The 17,588-nt window shown below is 40.4% G+C and overlaps 1 protein-coding gene across 2 annotated transcripts; it reads right to left on the bottom strand.

Annotated features, from left to right (window-relative positions):
* Window positions 1-690: 690 nt before the first annotated feature.
* CA2 (carbonic anhydrase 2) lies at window positions 691-17,339 on the bottom strand. Of its 2 annotated transcripts, none has more exons than XM_026054532.1 (7): window positions 17,275-17,339; window positions 16,611-16,808; window positions 6,256-6,374; window positions 4,743-4,835; window positions 3,944-4,006; window positions 3,216-3,371; window positions 691-1,533 (listed from the first exon to the last, which is right to left on the bottom strand). In XM_026054532.1, exons 1-7 carry the CDS (start codon window positions 17,306-17,308, stop codon window positions 1,414-1,416), a joined length of 783 nt encoding a protein of 260 aa, XP_025910317.1. In that variant the 5' UTR covers window positions 17,309-17,339; the 3' UTR covers window positions 691-1,413. The 2 variants fall into 2 exon arrangements, with proteins under 2 accessions (XP_025910317.1, XP_025910316.1); XM_026054531.1 differs by lacking the exon at window positions 17,275-17,339 and adding an exon at window positions 16,940-17,207.
* Window positions 17,340-17,588: the final 249 nt, after the last annotated feature.

The raw sequence follows: 17,588 nt of genomic DNA, 5'->3' as shown, positions 1-17,588 counted from the left end.
CTAGTCAGAAGAGAGATCTGAAGACCATTTTTCTCATGATGGCCAGGAGTGGAGGAAGGAGGGCAGTCCCTTGCAGGTTTGCTTGGATCCTGTGTATTTAGATCTCATATATATTTAGATACTGACTGAATATGTATTAAGGAARGCACAAGAAAACAGCTAACAGAGATCCAGCAATGGAAGTCATTGCAAGCAGATTCTCTATTAAAACAATTCATAGAGATGCCTTACTGTGAAGCTAAAAAAACCCAAGCTTTGGATACACAGTATTAAAAGATTTGATCTTGTTAGAGAAGTGGTTTGGGTAACTGTTCTGCATAAACATGGTGCACTTGGCTTCTGGGCTGTCACAAAAGGGCAGTTCTCAAGCGACCACATCAAAGCAGCTCGTTCCTCTGTATGATTTCACTCAACATCCTTGTGAACAGATTTTTTATCATGCACTCAACTTTGACAGCAACTTGCAGTGGTTGCTCAAAATGAGTATTTCTTTCTGTTGTCTCTCACAGAGAAACTCACAGAAAATTCCCAAACATACCCTAGGTTTGCATTCATCTTCAGCATCATTGAAACTGATCCTCTGTATACTGCATATTTACTAATTATGGTTAATACACAAGAATATGAACAGATCAGGAATTCTTTTCCTGAATTAAAGTAACAACTTGGAAGCCAAAGTATAAGTATAGTTTTATTAGAGAATTTATCTAAAATACAATATTATTTTCCTTTTTAAATTAGAGCATATATTATTTCAATGAAAAGATACTTCGTATTATTTCTACAGTAATAACAATTTGCAAAGATAGTATTTAATTTAGGACTTCTTTAATTAAAAAATCCAACACACTACCATTAAGACATATTTGAGGTTGTTGATAGCATGGGTAAAAATGTAAAACAATCTTAAAAATATTTACATGTCAGTTTCTTAAAATCTAAGAAGTCTAATTCTCAATATTCACCTTGCTTTTTTTCTCAAAACACCTTTTTTTCCTAAGTCATAGCTGTATTCTGTATCCCTGTGCTTTCGTCAAAGCTTCAAGTTACCAAGTTAGTTGTGAATACTATGTATGTGGATGAGGTTTCTGACATGGCTTATTTTGCTACCCATAGCATATCCTCTCCCAAAGAGCCAACATACTGCTAGACCAGCGTCAACTGCAGCCAGAGTCACCAAAACACACCCAGCCTCCCCGTTCCACCCCAGCTCCCCCAGCCCCGCGCTAAGAACCCCTTTCCTGTTCGGACAAGAGCCTTTCCCATTTCCTTAGCATTTCGGATGCAGAGAGGAAAAGAACGGATCTAGGAGACAAGATGTTGCCAGGGCACACATGGCAAAGGTTTGAATTGTGCTTAGCAAGAGGGGCTCCTCACAAACGCACTTGATCTCTAAGACGCTCAGCACTGAGGTTACTGGAATGAGGCTCGAACTTCTCTGCTCTTCAGAGGCTGGCACGGGCGCCAGTTGTCCACCATGTGGCACACGGGCTCGTTCTCGGCATTGAAGCAAAGGCCACGGATTGCGCACATCTGTGAAGAAAGCACAAACATCCCCAATTGGCTTTTTTTGGGGCACTTAATATTATAAAATAAAATTGACCTAATCCTTGGGTACAAATTAAAACTCTTTAATCTCTATAGGAGATTAAAACTCTTTAATCTCTATAGGAGGCTTTCCATAAGGTTCTAGTGCTTGTTCCTAAAGTAAAATTGCCATTTACAGAGTCATAAAACATCATATAACCATCTTGATGTCTAAGCTAGGAATCTAATAAAAAAAGAGATTGTGTCAAAATAATAACCTGCTCCAAATGTGATTTCACACAGCCAACAGAAATAGGTAGGAGGGATACAGGCTGCTGAGCATCAGGTGCAAGACAGGCTGTGTTATCCCAGGAGGATGGCCACTGGCCAGCTCAGGAGAGGCCTAACCTTCGGGAAACGACTGCAACAAAGTGCAGAGCTCGACCTCTTCTGACAACCGCTATGCTGATATAGCTCACGATAACGGGCTTGCTGTGCCCTGTCTTTCAAAATCCATTTCAGCTTAAATCCAGTGGTAATACTCTGCTTTATGGCTTCTTATTTTGATCAGTTTGGGAATGAAAAGTCAGGCTGCCGCATACACTGTTTTGAAAAGACGACTGTAGTGTGAAGGGGTGCACGTGAGAGAAACAACTAGTGCCCATAGGTGGTGAAAGGATCAAACAATTCTACTTTGATGAACATGCCCCTGCCCTGGGGCACGTTCATACCCCATACCCTGCCTGGTATAAAAGTATACTTGTATACCTTGGATTATCAATAACAATACCAATAGTATAAAATAAATAAATGGCATCAATTTTAAGGCTCCCTTAGAAGATGCTGGTTTTTAATAGCAATCATTGCTATAAATTAGGTTTATTTTCAGTAGTTCAGCCTCTTCATTCATTTTTTATTATGCCCTGGAACAGATCAGTTGCATTTTTTCATATCAGCTGAATAAGTTCCCTAGAATAGTGTTAATTCCATTTTATACAGCAGACAGAATTCTGGACTCTGCAAGGTTTCTCTTTTCCAACAACATAGTTTTGTTAGGGTTGCCAGAATGCTGTGGGATTCCCCAGACTSTTTCTGGGCTGAAAAGTCCCTGTACAACAAGCTCTGTGTGTCCTGGAAATGCTGGAAGATCTGGTACCTCTACCAAACACCTACGGATGTACAGAATGTGCATTGCAGATGATGAATAAATGCTCTTTGCATGCTTGGTAAACCCAGTAATTTTTTATGTGTATCTGGAYAGGTGATCTGTGTGTGCAGAACAAACTTGCTGATGCTTAAAATACATGTAAGACTTACCATACATGTGCCACATAAAGGGTTTTTTCATACATTGTATACATTTCCYATATTTTTACTACATGACAGCTCCAGCTAATGATCTTTGTATCTAGAAATCCTATGTTATTTAAATCCTCATTTTGTTTTTTCTGGGGAATAGTCCAAACAACAGGCAGCCTTACATGTTACAGAAAACTTACTTCCACAAGCACAAGTCGTGCCAAAAACAGATAACCACTTTAGCTATATATTTTTGACCTGTGACACTAGCTAATACTCCATGTAGCTCGGCAGTAACATAAGAGAAAGATCACCTCTGTGCTAAGTCAGCACGATCAGTGTGATGCCAACACAAATCTATTGGCGACAGTCTGCTATTGGAGACCTACCTGCTCTGGACTGACGGTGATGGGCTCCTTCAGGACGTGCCAGACCACACACTCGAGCAGAGGAGGGGTGGTCAGTGAGCCAGGGTATGTCCAGTAGTCTCTGGAGGCAGGAAGCAGTCCAGTAGGGTCAAAGTTTGTGAAGGAAACTTGCTTCCCCTGCAATAAAGGAAGGAGATAAAGTCCTAGGTGGCATACACACACTTGGCTGGTAGTGGTAGTCTCTTACGAGACTAAGATCACATACATATTGCACACAATATTAAAAATATAGAGAAGCTGTTCACAGGGAGGGTGTTTTTTCCTCTTAAAGGTTTAAACCTGTTCAAACATCTCACAAGGACTCTCCTAGCAAAACAGCCAGAAGAGATATATTTCCAGAAAGAAATTTATCCCATAGGTACACTTTGCCTCTTTCTTGCTCCTGACTAAAACGGGTGCTTGGAAGAGCAGTTCAGATCATGCTATGCTATAGACAAATGCAACTGAAAGACAGATAAATGCAGTCACAGAGATAAAATGATCAGATAAAATGATCACAGTTTTGGAGTACTCCCTTCATCTGAATCAGTTCTGCATTTCAGAGTGCAATGGCATCAGTGCTGATAGCAGCAAGGTTTGCTTTACTCTYATAAAGCAAAACAGATCTAACAGACTGAGGAGAAGCAGAAGATACACTTTCTGGAGAAGATACAACATGAGTGCAATGGGGCAATTGAAACATTCATTACCTTGGTCTGAATGGACTTCAGAGCATCAACAACTTTCTGGATTTCAGGCTTGGCATTTCCCACCTGTAATACAAACCACAGAAAAAAAAAAGTAAGCTTGCACTCTCGCACCATGTCACATTTTTTGAGGAAACATTTTATAGTACATTTTCACAGGACCCATTCCTTACATAGCAGCAGTACTACAGCAAAGGGACTGAAACTGGCCCTTTAAAGACATGCCAGCTGACAGCACAGGCAGGTCAGCCAAGGACAGTGGTCAGAATAAAGTCATTTTAATTTACAGTATGTGGATTTATTTTTGGACTTAAGTCATTCTTTTTTCGTAGAAGTCACCCTCCTGACAAAACACACTGATGCTAAAAGAGAGTGCACAGTGCGACACACAGTCACTTTCTTCAGCCAGTTGTGAAGATAATTCAACCAAGACAAAATAATTTGGGCATTTAACAATGCCAGGAGAGGAGAGGAGAGGTTATTTAGGCCTGTCCTAAATACCCATACATATAGAACTGTGGAGCTATGCACATGATCTTTTACTGCAAGAGTTACACAGTACCACTGTCATGATGGAAGCAAGTATACTGAGCAGCCACACGGATGGAAGGCAGTTACATACCACCAGCAATATGAAAAAGTTAAGAATCTGAAAAATCATCTAGTTTGCTCAGTATAGTTTATACAGTATAGCATAATACATAGCATAATACTGACTTTATATTTTACGCTCTAAGGCCCCCCAGCAACAAAGTGAACATACTGGACTAATCCAAATAATATGGAGAAGGATTGCACTCACCTTCATGAAAATGCCTACCACAGTCAAGCCATCGGGGTGCTTCACAGCTTCAGCAAATTTACCATATTTTGTGTTCCAGTGAACAATGTGGAGCTAGGAGAAAAGAAACAAGAAGCACTATGAAGAATACATTCCATCCRTAATATTTCACAAATGAGGATGCAAGAGAGTCATTTATTAAACATTAACAGCAGATGGTGTTTTACTGATGGGATTTTAAAAGTTCTGTGTATAATTAAGAATTTGTTGAATCATTCATCCACTTTCAGGTTTCATTTATGCAAAAAGGTTTATGTCATGCATTAYATTTTACTTCTTACTCTTATTTCAAAATGAGTTCTGAATGCAAATTGTGGGCTATATCCTTTTCCTTTCAGGCTCGCGAAACTCCTGTTATCTTCAATACGAGCCTTCCATGCACACAGTCTGCCAGACTTTGATACAGCATTTTAATGTTATGTATTCTGGAGTTCTTGTCAATACTGAAAGACATGTCTGTCCAGTGTCAGGGAAATAATGTCAGGCATTAACATCTGCCTCTAGAGCTCTCACCTGCAGTCTAGAGAGTTTTTAAGAAACAGTGTTTTTCTTGAAAAATCTTTGAAAAGAGAAAAGAATCTCCAGGTCATGTTAGCCAGGATGTTCCTTTCTTTTCAGTTCTCCAACTATTTCTAATTAAAATGAAAACAGAATTTTTTTCCTCCTCTGAAAGTTTATTTGATCTTGCTATTCCATCTTCTTTGAATTGAAAACAATTAGTACTATGAAGTATCAATTGGTACTATTGGTATTTTCAAGTCAAATTGAGCAGGTCATTGTAACACTGTGAGCAGATATAAAGTGATGGCAAGTTTCTTGGAGGTGATAAAAGATATTTTTATCTCATGGAAAAACAGCAAAGCRGGTGAATTTGTAGGGTCACTTCTATTCATCAATGCAAATTACAACTGTGTTCAGTCAAATTGTGCATTTGCTGTAAGGGTTAAAAAGTGTCACTGCTAGATTTCTAAAATGTGAGAGTGGGACTGTGTCACTAAAGTCACACAATTTCTGCACTAACACTGTAATACAGTCTTAAGGAGCCCAAGGAATATGCAGAGACATATTCAAAGAGGTCAGCCACAGTGCCACCCTGGTATACACTTGACTACCTGCCTTTCTCCCCCCTTCCTTGTCATCAAAAGATAAAACGATCTACTGTAAAACATTTTTAATTTTCAGGAATCATTGAGAAAGCAGGAAAATAACAGGTTTATGGTGGGCTTCTCTGCTTGTTTCTTTGATATGAAGTAGTTGAGAAAAACTTAGGAGTGCTACATTTCTAAACTCTGCTCATGGAAGAGGGAGCTTTTGAGGTACCATTTTACCAGTCTCCTATGGTAACTCCCCCATACCCACCACCAGTCTCTGGCCAATCAGTATTTCCAGGGCTGCTGCAACCACAGTGGAAGATTAAAAGAAAAAAACATATRAATACCACAAAGAAGAGGGAAGAAGGCAAAGCATGTCCTACCTCTGCATCGTACTTGACACCATCCACAGTGTGCTCCGATCCTTGGCCCTCACAGGATCCCCAGTGAATGTGAAACTGCACCAGCCTGTAAACTCCATCAAGTGCTCCACCTTTCAGCACTGCAATGCAAAGACCCCATGTGAGCATCTCCCACAGCCCCTTCCTTCAAGTCTCGCTTCCCCCAGGAATGCCCATGGCAAGGCCTCCACGTGAGTCATTGCTCTGCATGCTGCCATGCTACTCCAGTTCATCTTCAATGGTACATTGCTGCAATAAGCCCATATTAAAATGTAATATAAAAATGTAAGTGCCTTCACAGTGGGTGCCTCATCAGCAATTTAACAGGCATGCTAATATTACAAATTGACAATGGTGTTGGGAAGAGATGAAGATGTAACTTTTCTGTCACCAAATAAATAAGAAAAGACAAGAAAAGCCATTGTGAGACGCCTCCATAGAGTTATTCTATGAAAGGACACTTGAAGAACCAGTCATTTTTCACTTACTTATGTACTCATTCTGTCCCCTTATTTGAGACACTTTGTCCCTTTAGGCCTTAATCCTGCAAATTGTAGTGGGTTGGATTGAGCCAAAAGCTCCTGGCTCCAGATTAAAGCCAAACACCTACTATCTACGGGTTCCTTAAGGCAAAGTGCAAGGCACTGAAGAAATAAGAATGTAAGATTTCTTCTTTGTTGCACCTTTTACTCCTCAAGAATGAGTGGTTTAAAAAAAAAAAAAAAAAAAGTGGAGAGAGGGGAAACATTTACAGAGATAGATTTCTGAAAACAATCTGGTTTGGAAACGAGGTGCCTACTTATGCTCTTTGCTATGTGACATTATGCCTGCTATGCAACTGATATATTAGCAGTGTCCAGCCACACTTTCAATTACAAGGAGAGAGCTCCCCTGAGCTTCCTTATTCCACTTGCTACTTTTAACCTTGCACTTAAACTGAGACCAATCACCATTACGATGTGCAGGATCAAGACCTAATATTGCAAAATGCTCAGGGAACAGCCAGTGCCTTCTCCAGTGCAGCACAGAGCACACACCAATGAGAAACAGTTCTGTTAAAAAGAATCCTGTATCTAAATTATTAGAGCAAAGTTTTACACAGTTTCTGTTTGTTTCAGTGCGTCAAATTCATACTTAAATCTTTGTTCAGGGTGTTAAAATTTGAAAAACAATGATATTTTGAACTGTATTTTGAAGCATTACAAAGCTCAAAGATCAATGTCTCTCCCTACATATATACATACATACATATATATAATATATACATATATTAGTGACAGAAGAGTATTGACAGATTATATGACATGTAAGTGGGCTCTGGGTATATGCCACAAAGAAAATATTTCTGTAAAATAAAGATGCTTTCCTCCAGTGTGCAAATCCCATAGACACATAACTATCACAGCACATGCATGTGTGAAAATGAAAAACAAACACAGATAGGAAAAATTTGCTGTCTGCTCAGGTTGGAATAACTCCAGTTACATGTAAGCATGTACAACAATAGCCATGGATACTTGGCAATGGAACGAACTCAAAGAGGTTGGAAGGATTTGACTGAGAAAAAAAGAAACAGAAAATTAAATGTGGGATATATAAAACACATTAGTTTCCACTGTTGTGCCTTATACATGCAAAATTTGGGTTTGGTGGACAAATTTAGCATTTGCCTGGGTGTCCTTCTCTGGCAAATAAAATTAGAATTATACACCTCCCAACCACCATTTCTCTTTGAAAAATGTGAATATATGTTATACTCTAGTCTTTGTAAGTTTAAACACCATAGCCAACATCAAACAGACCAAGACTCACCCTACCTATTGCCAAGATATGTAACATGAAAAGGAATGGCTGCTTAAAGCAATTAGACAGGCACATTTTATTGCACTTTTGTATTTCTACATGTACTATACACTCAAGAAGTGCAGCTGTTTCAAGCACAGCACTACATATGAGAATATTATTTTTTCATAATGGTTACTGCAAATGTGCACTGGTTTCTTTTGAAAATGAAGTAATTGGTTGCTGTATCCTTAGAAACTCAAAACAGTCTATGCAATATCATGTTTCATTTTAAAAAGACACCATAGCGTTTAATGTTACAGTTTCAGTTCCTTTGGCTAATGGACTGTTTGCTGCAGATGCACAAGGGCTGACGTTTTATCATCCCCGAACCTCTGAAGGCACGAGCGTTGCACGTGTTAACCTGCCATTATAAATCAGTGGAAAGCATGCTGAAAAGCAGAACCATGCAGTTTTCTTAAATCCATTTGCAGTATTACTTCTACCCAAAGTTTGCTATACTTTTAAAAAATTCAAAAGATGCACAAAAGTCTTGTTTCAGTTTTGCTTACTTTTCACATTCTGTGGTTCTCAAATCCAGCACTACTTTATTCTGACTCACAGTAGAGCATTTAAAGAAAGTAATAATTAGATTAGTGCAAATGAACACAAATTCAGCAGGCTTAATTACACAACAGCCCTTCTTGTGCAAGTCAACATTAAGCAGATATTATTTTTGTTAATACTTCTCAGCTTTTCCAAAGAAGAAAACTTTAAAATTAAACTCAAAAAGCAAAGCAGAAATGTTGGAGCCTCACTGTTCCCAGGGCAAGTTCTTTTAAGAACAAACATAACAAGCTTTTGCAAAGTAACAAGTCCTTGAGAATCAGAGAAACATTCATCCTGCAGGTCTCCCCATTCCCCTCCATGTCACCTACATGTCAATTCAGCCTCCCTTAAAGACAGAAGCCTTCCCATCCCCTGGTTTGCAGGCATGAAGAAATTCTGACATGTAGTTGAGCAACTCAGAATCAGCTCCCTTCCTTTTGGACTTGGCCTAACTGAAAAACCACCTTGGAAATGCACCGGTGGCTCCCTCCTGTTATCCAGCCCAGTTGCGGGAAGGCTCTCGGGACCCTCCCGAGGTGGTTTTGCACGGGGACCCTGCCTCCCATCGCCCAGGAGCCTGCAGCCCACATAGCACCAGCTCGTCCACTGCAGCCAGCCTTGTGCAGAGCGAACACGGCACTCACCAACATGGAAAATACCTTTTCTCCTTACAATTCCTCCTTTTTAATAGATTCTCTATTTTTTTTTTAATCTTCATTAGTATCCTGTTTTTTATAGGAGTGTAACAGTCCAAGCAATGACAGCTTGAATACTCAACTTTCCTCCTATTCAACACCTATGTGCAATGTTACAAAGAGAGTTTCATAACATTTTCTAAATTAGGTGAACAGCAGTATTGCCAGAGCTAATTTGGGAAGTCGAATGATCACCTGAACTCCTCCATTAACATCTGTGGGATTTCCTGGACAAAGAAGGTGAATGGTATTTATACCCACTACATTTTCTTGGCATATTTGGCAATGGACAGAAATGAAAAGGGCACTTTGTTGCATCTGGGATAGCTGTTTACGGAGGCCCACCACTTTGCTGCCTATTAAAAGGCAACTCACTGGGCCTCACTTTTCCCTTCTACAAGAGAAACAGCTATGAAAAATATACTGTCGATCACTCTCTATTATTTTTAGGCAGCGGCAGCATCTGCATGTGTGAAGTTTTGAAAGAATACTGTGGAATTACTGTTATTATAGTTACCTCCTATGGGATGTTCTCTCTATATAGAGCAGGAGACTAATGTATTCACCAAGGCAATAAACCTGTCAAAGGAATAATCCACATGGCTAAACTACAAGATTGTTTCATGAGACAGAATGAGTTACTTCTTGTAATAAAAACTAGAGTGATAAAAAAAAAATGCTAAACATTGTCATTCTGAGAAAATACAGAATGAGAAAATATTCTTCCAAGAGAAATCACTGACGAGAGAGCTCCTTCTGGTAGGTGAAACAAGGCATCCACCATAGCATGACAAATGCCCAAAGCTCAAAAATGTCTTGTGCACCAAGTACTATTTAACGGCACAAGGAGGGCTCTCATGAGGATGCTGAGGGATTAGCCTTGGGTAAGTATGTGAGGATGGACTTGCCCATCTGATGGACGGGAGTTCAGCCAGGGTGAGCTGTCATTTCTGCGAAGCAGAGAGTACAAAATGCCACGTGTTGGGAGATGCTTCCTTCCTAAAGTTATCTCTTTCAAACATTCCTCTAGGGACACTATATCATGACGAGCAGGAGAGTCAGTCAGACCTAAGCGCTGGCTGTAGGGATCATACTCGTAGAAAAACATCTGTAATGGATTTCACCACGCTAAAAATTGGTTTCTTTTAGAAAAAAAAAAAAACATATATACATATATATATATACACTGATCTTGCTAGAGGGTTAGCCTGATAAGGACAAGGATGTTCCAGAGATATAGGCCCAAATGCAACATCCGTCAGAGCGTGCCCAGCCTGCACACGTGTGCTCCAGCAGCTGGGCCATGATTCCGGCTCACCTCTCCTGATCCGTGTGGCACAGACTGGGGACCAGCCAGCCAGACCAACCTGCTTAAGGATGCCAAGTCAGGCAGGTTCCTGACCTTCCCCCTCCGTCCTTCACGCTGTACATGCAAGTCTTGCGATGCACACAGGTGGGAATACACGCGGGAATGTATCCACATGGCACATCTGTGTGTGGCTGTAGGCATCTAAAAGTTTGTGCAAATGTACTTGTATGAATGTAAGGGTCCACTGACCACTTACAGCACAATAAGGAGTGCTGGCAACTGAAGCTGCTCTTTGCGTATTAACAGCAGGCAGAATGCACTTTATTCTTAAACTATTTACAGATGCAGCTTATCAGTATTAAACAAACATGAAAAACGCACATAAAGTTAATACACAGTTTGCTCACATATTGATGGAAGCTGGAAAGTATTGCTTCTCATACATAAAGGGAACTATTCAGTATTTATTTCAATCAAGCACAGTAATGTCCACTACTCTCTGATACATGTGCAATTTTAATCTTACGCAGTCTCTCAATGGAAGATTTCTGTGGGTTATAAGGAGTTACAGGACTCTCTGACCTGTGTTCAGTCCTGACATATTTCATCCTGAATGAGCCATCAACAACTCGGTAAGTACCAAGCTGGAGACACTAAGATTCTTTTAATTTCAACAATATGTCATTGGCTTCATTCTTGGTGGTGATATCGTATTAATCACAGTGACTGCTCACGGCATTGGCAATTGTAGCAGACATGGTGCTTGCATTACTTTGAGATCTAATAGAGGATTTAAAAATGCAAGGAAGGGAATTACCTTGAAGTACACATGAGTCCCTCAGACTTGTGAGTAAATGAACAAATAAATCAGTTGGGAAAAAATGTCAAATAGAGTAGCCATGGTGATGCCTGGAACATAACTTCATCACATTTTAAAATCAAACTTTTTCTTAGCTTGAGTGGCTCTTAACTTAGCTGATAACCATTGACTAGTTCCTCCTGGTTTTTATTAAGAATAGTCTCTAGAATAGGGACTTAAATGAAGGGATGGAAGCCATCATGTTTTCTGTACGCACAATCCAAGTCAAATATCTGCTTGGAAGTCATATGTTGGGAAAACAAAAAAAAGAAAAAAACTGTTGCGGAAAGTGGGGGGTCTCCTTTGAGCAATGTAAAGAAGTGAAGGCCTGAATCATTCATGGATAATTTACAGCTCTGCTGTCTTCCTTCTCAGTTCCTTGAAGCACTGGAGCTATGCACAAGACCCCAACTCACTCAGACTTTGCAGCTTCTAGTGATATCACTGAAAGTATCACACATTTAATCAAACAGAGGAGAAAAGTACTTGTGATATAGCAGTAGGTAACTGAATGAAGTCCCCTAAAAATATCAGATCCCTGATTTATAATTCAGAAGGGCTTGAACACTGCTTAGGCCATACAGTACTGTGGAGCTTCAAGTGCAATATTATTCCAGCATAGCTAATGTTACATTTTGAAGGCTGGGAAGCCTAAAAATAGACCTCCTGTGGCAGTGACTTAGATTTAAAGTTCTGTCTTTAAGACAGCAGACCTGCGTGCTTCTTCCTCAGCCCATCCACTGCAGTGGAGTAGAGCAAATGTGGCACAAATGTGGCTGTATCTCTCTGCAAAATGAACAGTGCCAACACTCCTGCCTGTTGGATAACCAATATAACAAAACACATTGATGCCTTTGGTCCTTTGACTGTTTGCAGTGAGTCATGTTTAAAGAAAGATCTTTGAATGGTTCCTTTCCTTTAATATTCCATTAATTCCATTAATAGAGCAGTAAGAATCAGTTGGAAAAAATACTTATTACAATTATTGAGAGTCACCTAAATGCTGGTGCTACAGCCAAGAGCAATACAGTATTTCCATTTCCCAATGGCTACTCAATTTTAACATTCCTCTAATGTTAGATTTTCTTTAGACTCAGTCTTGGATTTCAGTAGTATCTCTAGCTTTAGAGACTTATACCATAAACTGCAATTCACTTTTGTGAGCCTCTAGCTAAAATATGATATTTTAATATTCTTGTTTTAAAAGCAATTTCTGATTTACTTTTGCTTTTTGTGAACTCAGAAAATAAATGATCAGAAAACACAGTGCTTACTGCTGTGAACATCCTAGTTGTATTTCAGGTTTTATGCAAAACATGAAATTTTKGGGGGTAAACTTGTGTGGGGAGCAAACCATATGCATGTTACAATCTTCTTTTGTGCACTTCAGGCTTTCCTGAAATAAGTCATTTCCTGTATTCTTTTTTTTTAGCTCTGAGAAGTTGTTGTCTACTTCTACTATTTAGAGTGAGTGAAAGTAGAAATATTTCCTTGTGGCAGACTTTAATATAAAATGCCTAATATGACTAAGTAGTTATCCTTAATGAGAAAGAATGAGGAGAATGGATAAACTCAAAGGTGCATTTTTATTCTGTGATACTTCTATTATATAATTTTTGTCCTTATTTAAAATAAGCGAGATTTTAAACACAAATGTCTATAGTTATGTTTTCACTGTTATTAACAGACACTATTATTAAATTCTTAGACATAAGAATTTAACAAGAAAACACAAGAACTAAAGCAGATGAAGAGAAACTAAATAATAATTTGTTTCTACAAATAGGTCTAAGACAGCATACAAAAAAAAAAAACCAAAAGAACATTTTCAACAAATTAAAGCTCACGACAAATTTATCAGTGTTCAAGATAAACCAGTGATGAGTGATTATGTCACTGCTACCAGCTGACAACTGCGGAATATGAAGAAAATACACGTCAGGAATGGACTTAGCTTCTGCAGCGTATTCTGGCACATAAGCCATGAAACTCAAAGACCGAACTATGAGAACCAAAAAACAAGGTTTGAGGAAGAGAGCTGTTAGGGGTCACACTCAGTGCTCTACACCTAACAAGCAAATGTAAAAAAATAATCAAGAAACAAAAATAAAGTCAGGTTCCAAAGCTACTATAAAGATCTTCATGTCACTTCAGTGATTGTAAGACAAAATCATATAGGTTACAGGACACAGCTGGGTTAATTATAGCCTGAAGTGGTATTTATGTCCCTAAAGCTCCCCCTGCTAGTATATAGATCTTCTAAGAGGGCAGAGAAGATATATTCTTCTGCAAAAATACATTATTCTCTATATAGTCTCTATATTCAAAAAGCTAATTTTTGTTTTACAATCTTACTATGCTAAAGAAAACAGATTGGAGACTATTTTAACATTATTTAAACCCTCTTGGGTTTTTAGTTTCTCACTGATAATAAGCAAAAGTTAAGTCCAGATATTCTTGCACACACACACATAGCAAATACCTGCTCCTTAATTTGGGCAACAGGGAATGGGATAATTTATAAATTACTAAGAGCAGGAGTCTTCAAGCAGACATTAATACTCAGAGCTGTAGCCTGGCTGGCTGCAGCGTCGCTATATACGTGCCTGAGGATTCTTAATGAATGATCCACCTTTGTGTAGAATTACTCATGTGTTCGAGATTATTCACGAACAACGATCTTACTACTTCATTTTCTGCCTACTACCACAGATAATTTATCTCGGTACATGGGACAGCTCATAGGAGCAAATACTGTGCTTGTCTGTGGGAAGCATTTATAGGATTTTGTTTGGTTATTTTCCATAAAACGTAAGAGAATATCAGGTAAATTCATATTGTTTCTCCCTGTGACTACTACATGATGTCTAACCAAGAATGTGGTATATACATTGTATTAGTATCCCAATTCTGTAAAGCAGAACTGAAGCAAGCTGTCAAGGACAGCTTTATATCATGCAATGAAAGTAGGTTACCTAGCTAAATGCAGACAAATTAAGCCATTAAGCATGCTGCCAGGTAGCTTTTATGTACTCTGATTTTCAATAGGAAGTAACAAACCAGAGGATCCATCCTTAGGTGGATTCAGAAATCTCTTTTTTTTTTTCCCCCCATGTAATACTAATGTGTTTCTGATGCACCGACAGAGCTACTGCGAATGTTTCTGCTTGCATCGCCAACCTCCCACTCGGAGAGCTGTGTCTCTGCGTAGCTGTCAGAGGATCCCTGTCACAGATGTTCTAGTTCTGCACTCACTTTTCTCATAAGCAGCATTCTTCCTACAACATTTCTTCAGATTATTATACGCTCCTGCAAGTTGTTTTTTCCCCTCCCAAGTTACCAGGTACACGCTTAGGAATACATGCATCTACAAAGTTGGTCATTATTTTCCTAGGTGCTGAGTACCTTTCCTCCAGTGAGAACAGGAGCAAAGGTACTCAGGAACCTCATTAAAGGAACATTAAAAATCAAGACGAAGGACCAGAGGCTGCAGTAGTTTTGTAATACTGAGTCTGTTTCCATTGGATTCAGTGAGAGCTGACTCACATGTATCTGGTGAAAATAGATCCATTTCTTCTGCACTTCCAATTATTTACCTTATTCCTCATGACATTGTTAAAATCCACATGCTTTAAATTCAGGTCCTCTGTGCTTCATAAAAATAGAAACTATGAAATCAGGATACCTTTTTCCTTTTTTTCGATACATCTATTTATGTCGATCCTCTGCATAAATTGTATATACTGTCCCATATCTATATGTGTATCTAGTTGTATCTATATAGTTGTATCTATACAAYTGCGAAACATTTAGCTGACTATTTAATATTGTTCAGCATAAAGGTTATCACTAAAATACAATGTAAAATTCTTACTGTGATGCTGACCATGCTGCTGTTGTAGTTATGCTGCTTGTATTTTTGAAAAGAAGATGATTTCGGTAGGCATGGTTAATCTGTTTTCAGCACCATTCCCTAAATGACATTGCCAAGGAAAAGCTCAGGAAAAATAGGGCACTTGCTCAAGCAAGTGAAATCAGGCACTGTCTAGAGAAGGCAGCAACTGTCTCTACAATAGGATTGTTTTTGCTTTCTAAATTAAAAATAGAGGCACATTCATTGTAGCAGGGTGATGATTTCTGCAAATGCAGCCAGCTGAGCAGTCGAGGACYGAGCCTACAAACCCCTTGCTCTGAGTGCGGCCTCAGCTCACATCATTCGTCCCGTCAGTGCAACCACTCCTCTCAACAAGGATTATTAAGAGGTTTGCAAGATTTGTACTTAATTTGACTGCAAAATACAATCAATAAGTAAGACACTGTAGAATAGATGGCTGTTAGCAAACTTTGTAGAAATATGTCACATAGAGTCCTATCTCTACTGAGAAAGCTYCGAGTCAGGAAATGTTAAGGATTAGACTTCCTTAAATTACCTAAGAGCAAAGGGGCATTTTCTCATCATCCCTCTGATCCTGTTCTAGAGCTTGAAACATGCCACATTTTGAGCCTTATGGGTATCAAAAACATGCAATAATTTTTGATAACCCAATAAACTATTTCCAAACTATTTCCATTTCAAGTTAAGTTGGTATAAGACTAACTCCTATAATRTACTTTATCTGCTTTTTTAACCATTTGGCACATACCTTACAGTGAGTTACAGTATTTTACGATGCCAAAATTGTAAAATTGGTCAAATTGTGTCACTTTTTTTCTCTTGCACATCTGAGTCAAACCCCAAATCCTCCTGATTTAAACCTCAAGAAATCAATTTGCTTCTCTGGCATTTGGAGCTGTTAGATGAAAACTACCCAGACTGGCTGAGTTTTCTTATAAGAAGAGCTTAGCTTTCTGAGCAGGAGCAGTGCATGATCCTGACTTCCCAAGGTTGAATCCTGCCTGACCTTACTGAAGCCAAAACATCACTGTCTTCAGAAAAGCCCAAAAACTTCAGTAGATACTTTTTATGATATATTAGTGGCAACATTAGTATACTAATAGCATACTAATGCTATACTARCATTTTTTCCCATCCCTACCATGGAGGGTCTCACTTCAGAAGGAAGACACAAGGATGAGGTCTCACCTGACTTGTCGGAAGAGTCGTCAAACTCCACGTTGAAGGAGTGCCCGTTGTTGACGATGCTCTTGGCTGTGGAGGCATCGTAGCTGAAGCTGAGAGGCTTCAGAGCGGGGTCGTACTTGGCTGACTTGGTCTTGATCTCGATGGGCGACTGGCGCTCCCCGTTGGCGATGGGGAAGCTCTCGTGCCAGTGAGCGGGCCCTGCAAGGCAGCGTGAAGCTCAGAAGGAAGAGCCACCGGTCTCAGGGGATGCAGYCGACAGCCCTTGGAACCCGTAATGCAGCCCCTGACCTGAAATGCCGCAAAGGTTTCACCCRTGCACCGGAACGCACCGTGCGTAAGGGGCTCAGAGCAGTCACTGCAGACAAGAGGGGTCCCATTTGGGGAGGCACCCATCAGGCCCGGGRCACTGGCGGTTCCAGCAGGTACACRGTCGGGGCGCCCTTCCAGAGCCCACCCGTCCCACCAAAGTCGGGCCTCATCCTCTGCTCTTCCTCGCGCTGCTACAGAAGTAAAGGAACGTGAGCGAGAGAGCAGAGGGATGCTCGGGGCAGAGGCGCGCGGCTCAAGCGCAGGTGGCATCTCAAGGTGAAAAAGCAGGAAAGAGGGGAAGAAAAGCGAAGCGCGGAGCCACCTCCCGGCGCGGAGGGGCCGCCGCGGCACTCACCGTTGTGGCTGCCGTAGCCCCAGTGGTGGGACATGGTGGCTGCGCGGCGCTGTCGCTGCCCGCCGGCGCCGCGCGGCCGCTTTTATAGGCGCCCGCCAACTGCGCGCCCCGCTGCGCGCCCGCGGGGGGGGCGCGGGGGGAGGCGGCGCGGGGGCGGGGAGAGCGCTGCCCTTATAGCACTTTCCCCTTATAGCACTTTCCCCTTATAGCACTCTCCCCTTATAGCGCGCTCCCCTTATAGCGCGCTCCCCTTATAGCGCGCTGCCCCTATAGCGCGCACTCCCCTTATAGCGCGCACTCCCCTTATAGCGCGC

This window comes from Nothoprocta perdicaria, unplaced genomic scaffold (genome assembly GCF_003342845.1).
Source record: "Nothoprocta perdicaria isolate Ctin4 unplaced genomic scaffold, notPer1 scaffold_122, whole genome shotgun sequence".
Classification (NCBI taxonomy): Eukaryota; Metazoa; Chordata; class Aves; order Tinamiformes; family Tinamidae; genus Nothoprocta; species Nothoprocta perdicaria.
This window is presented reverse-complemented; position numbering and strand designations above follow the sequence as displayed.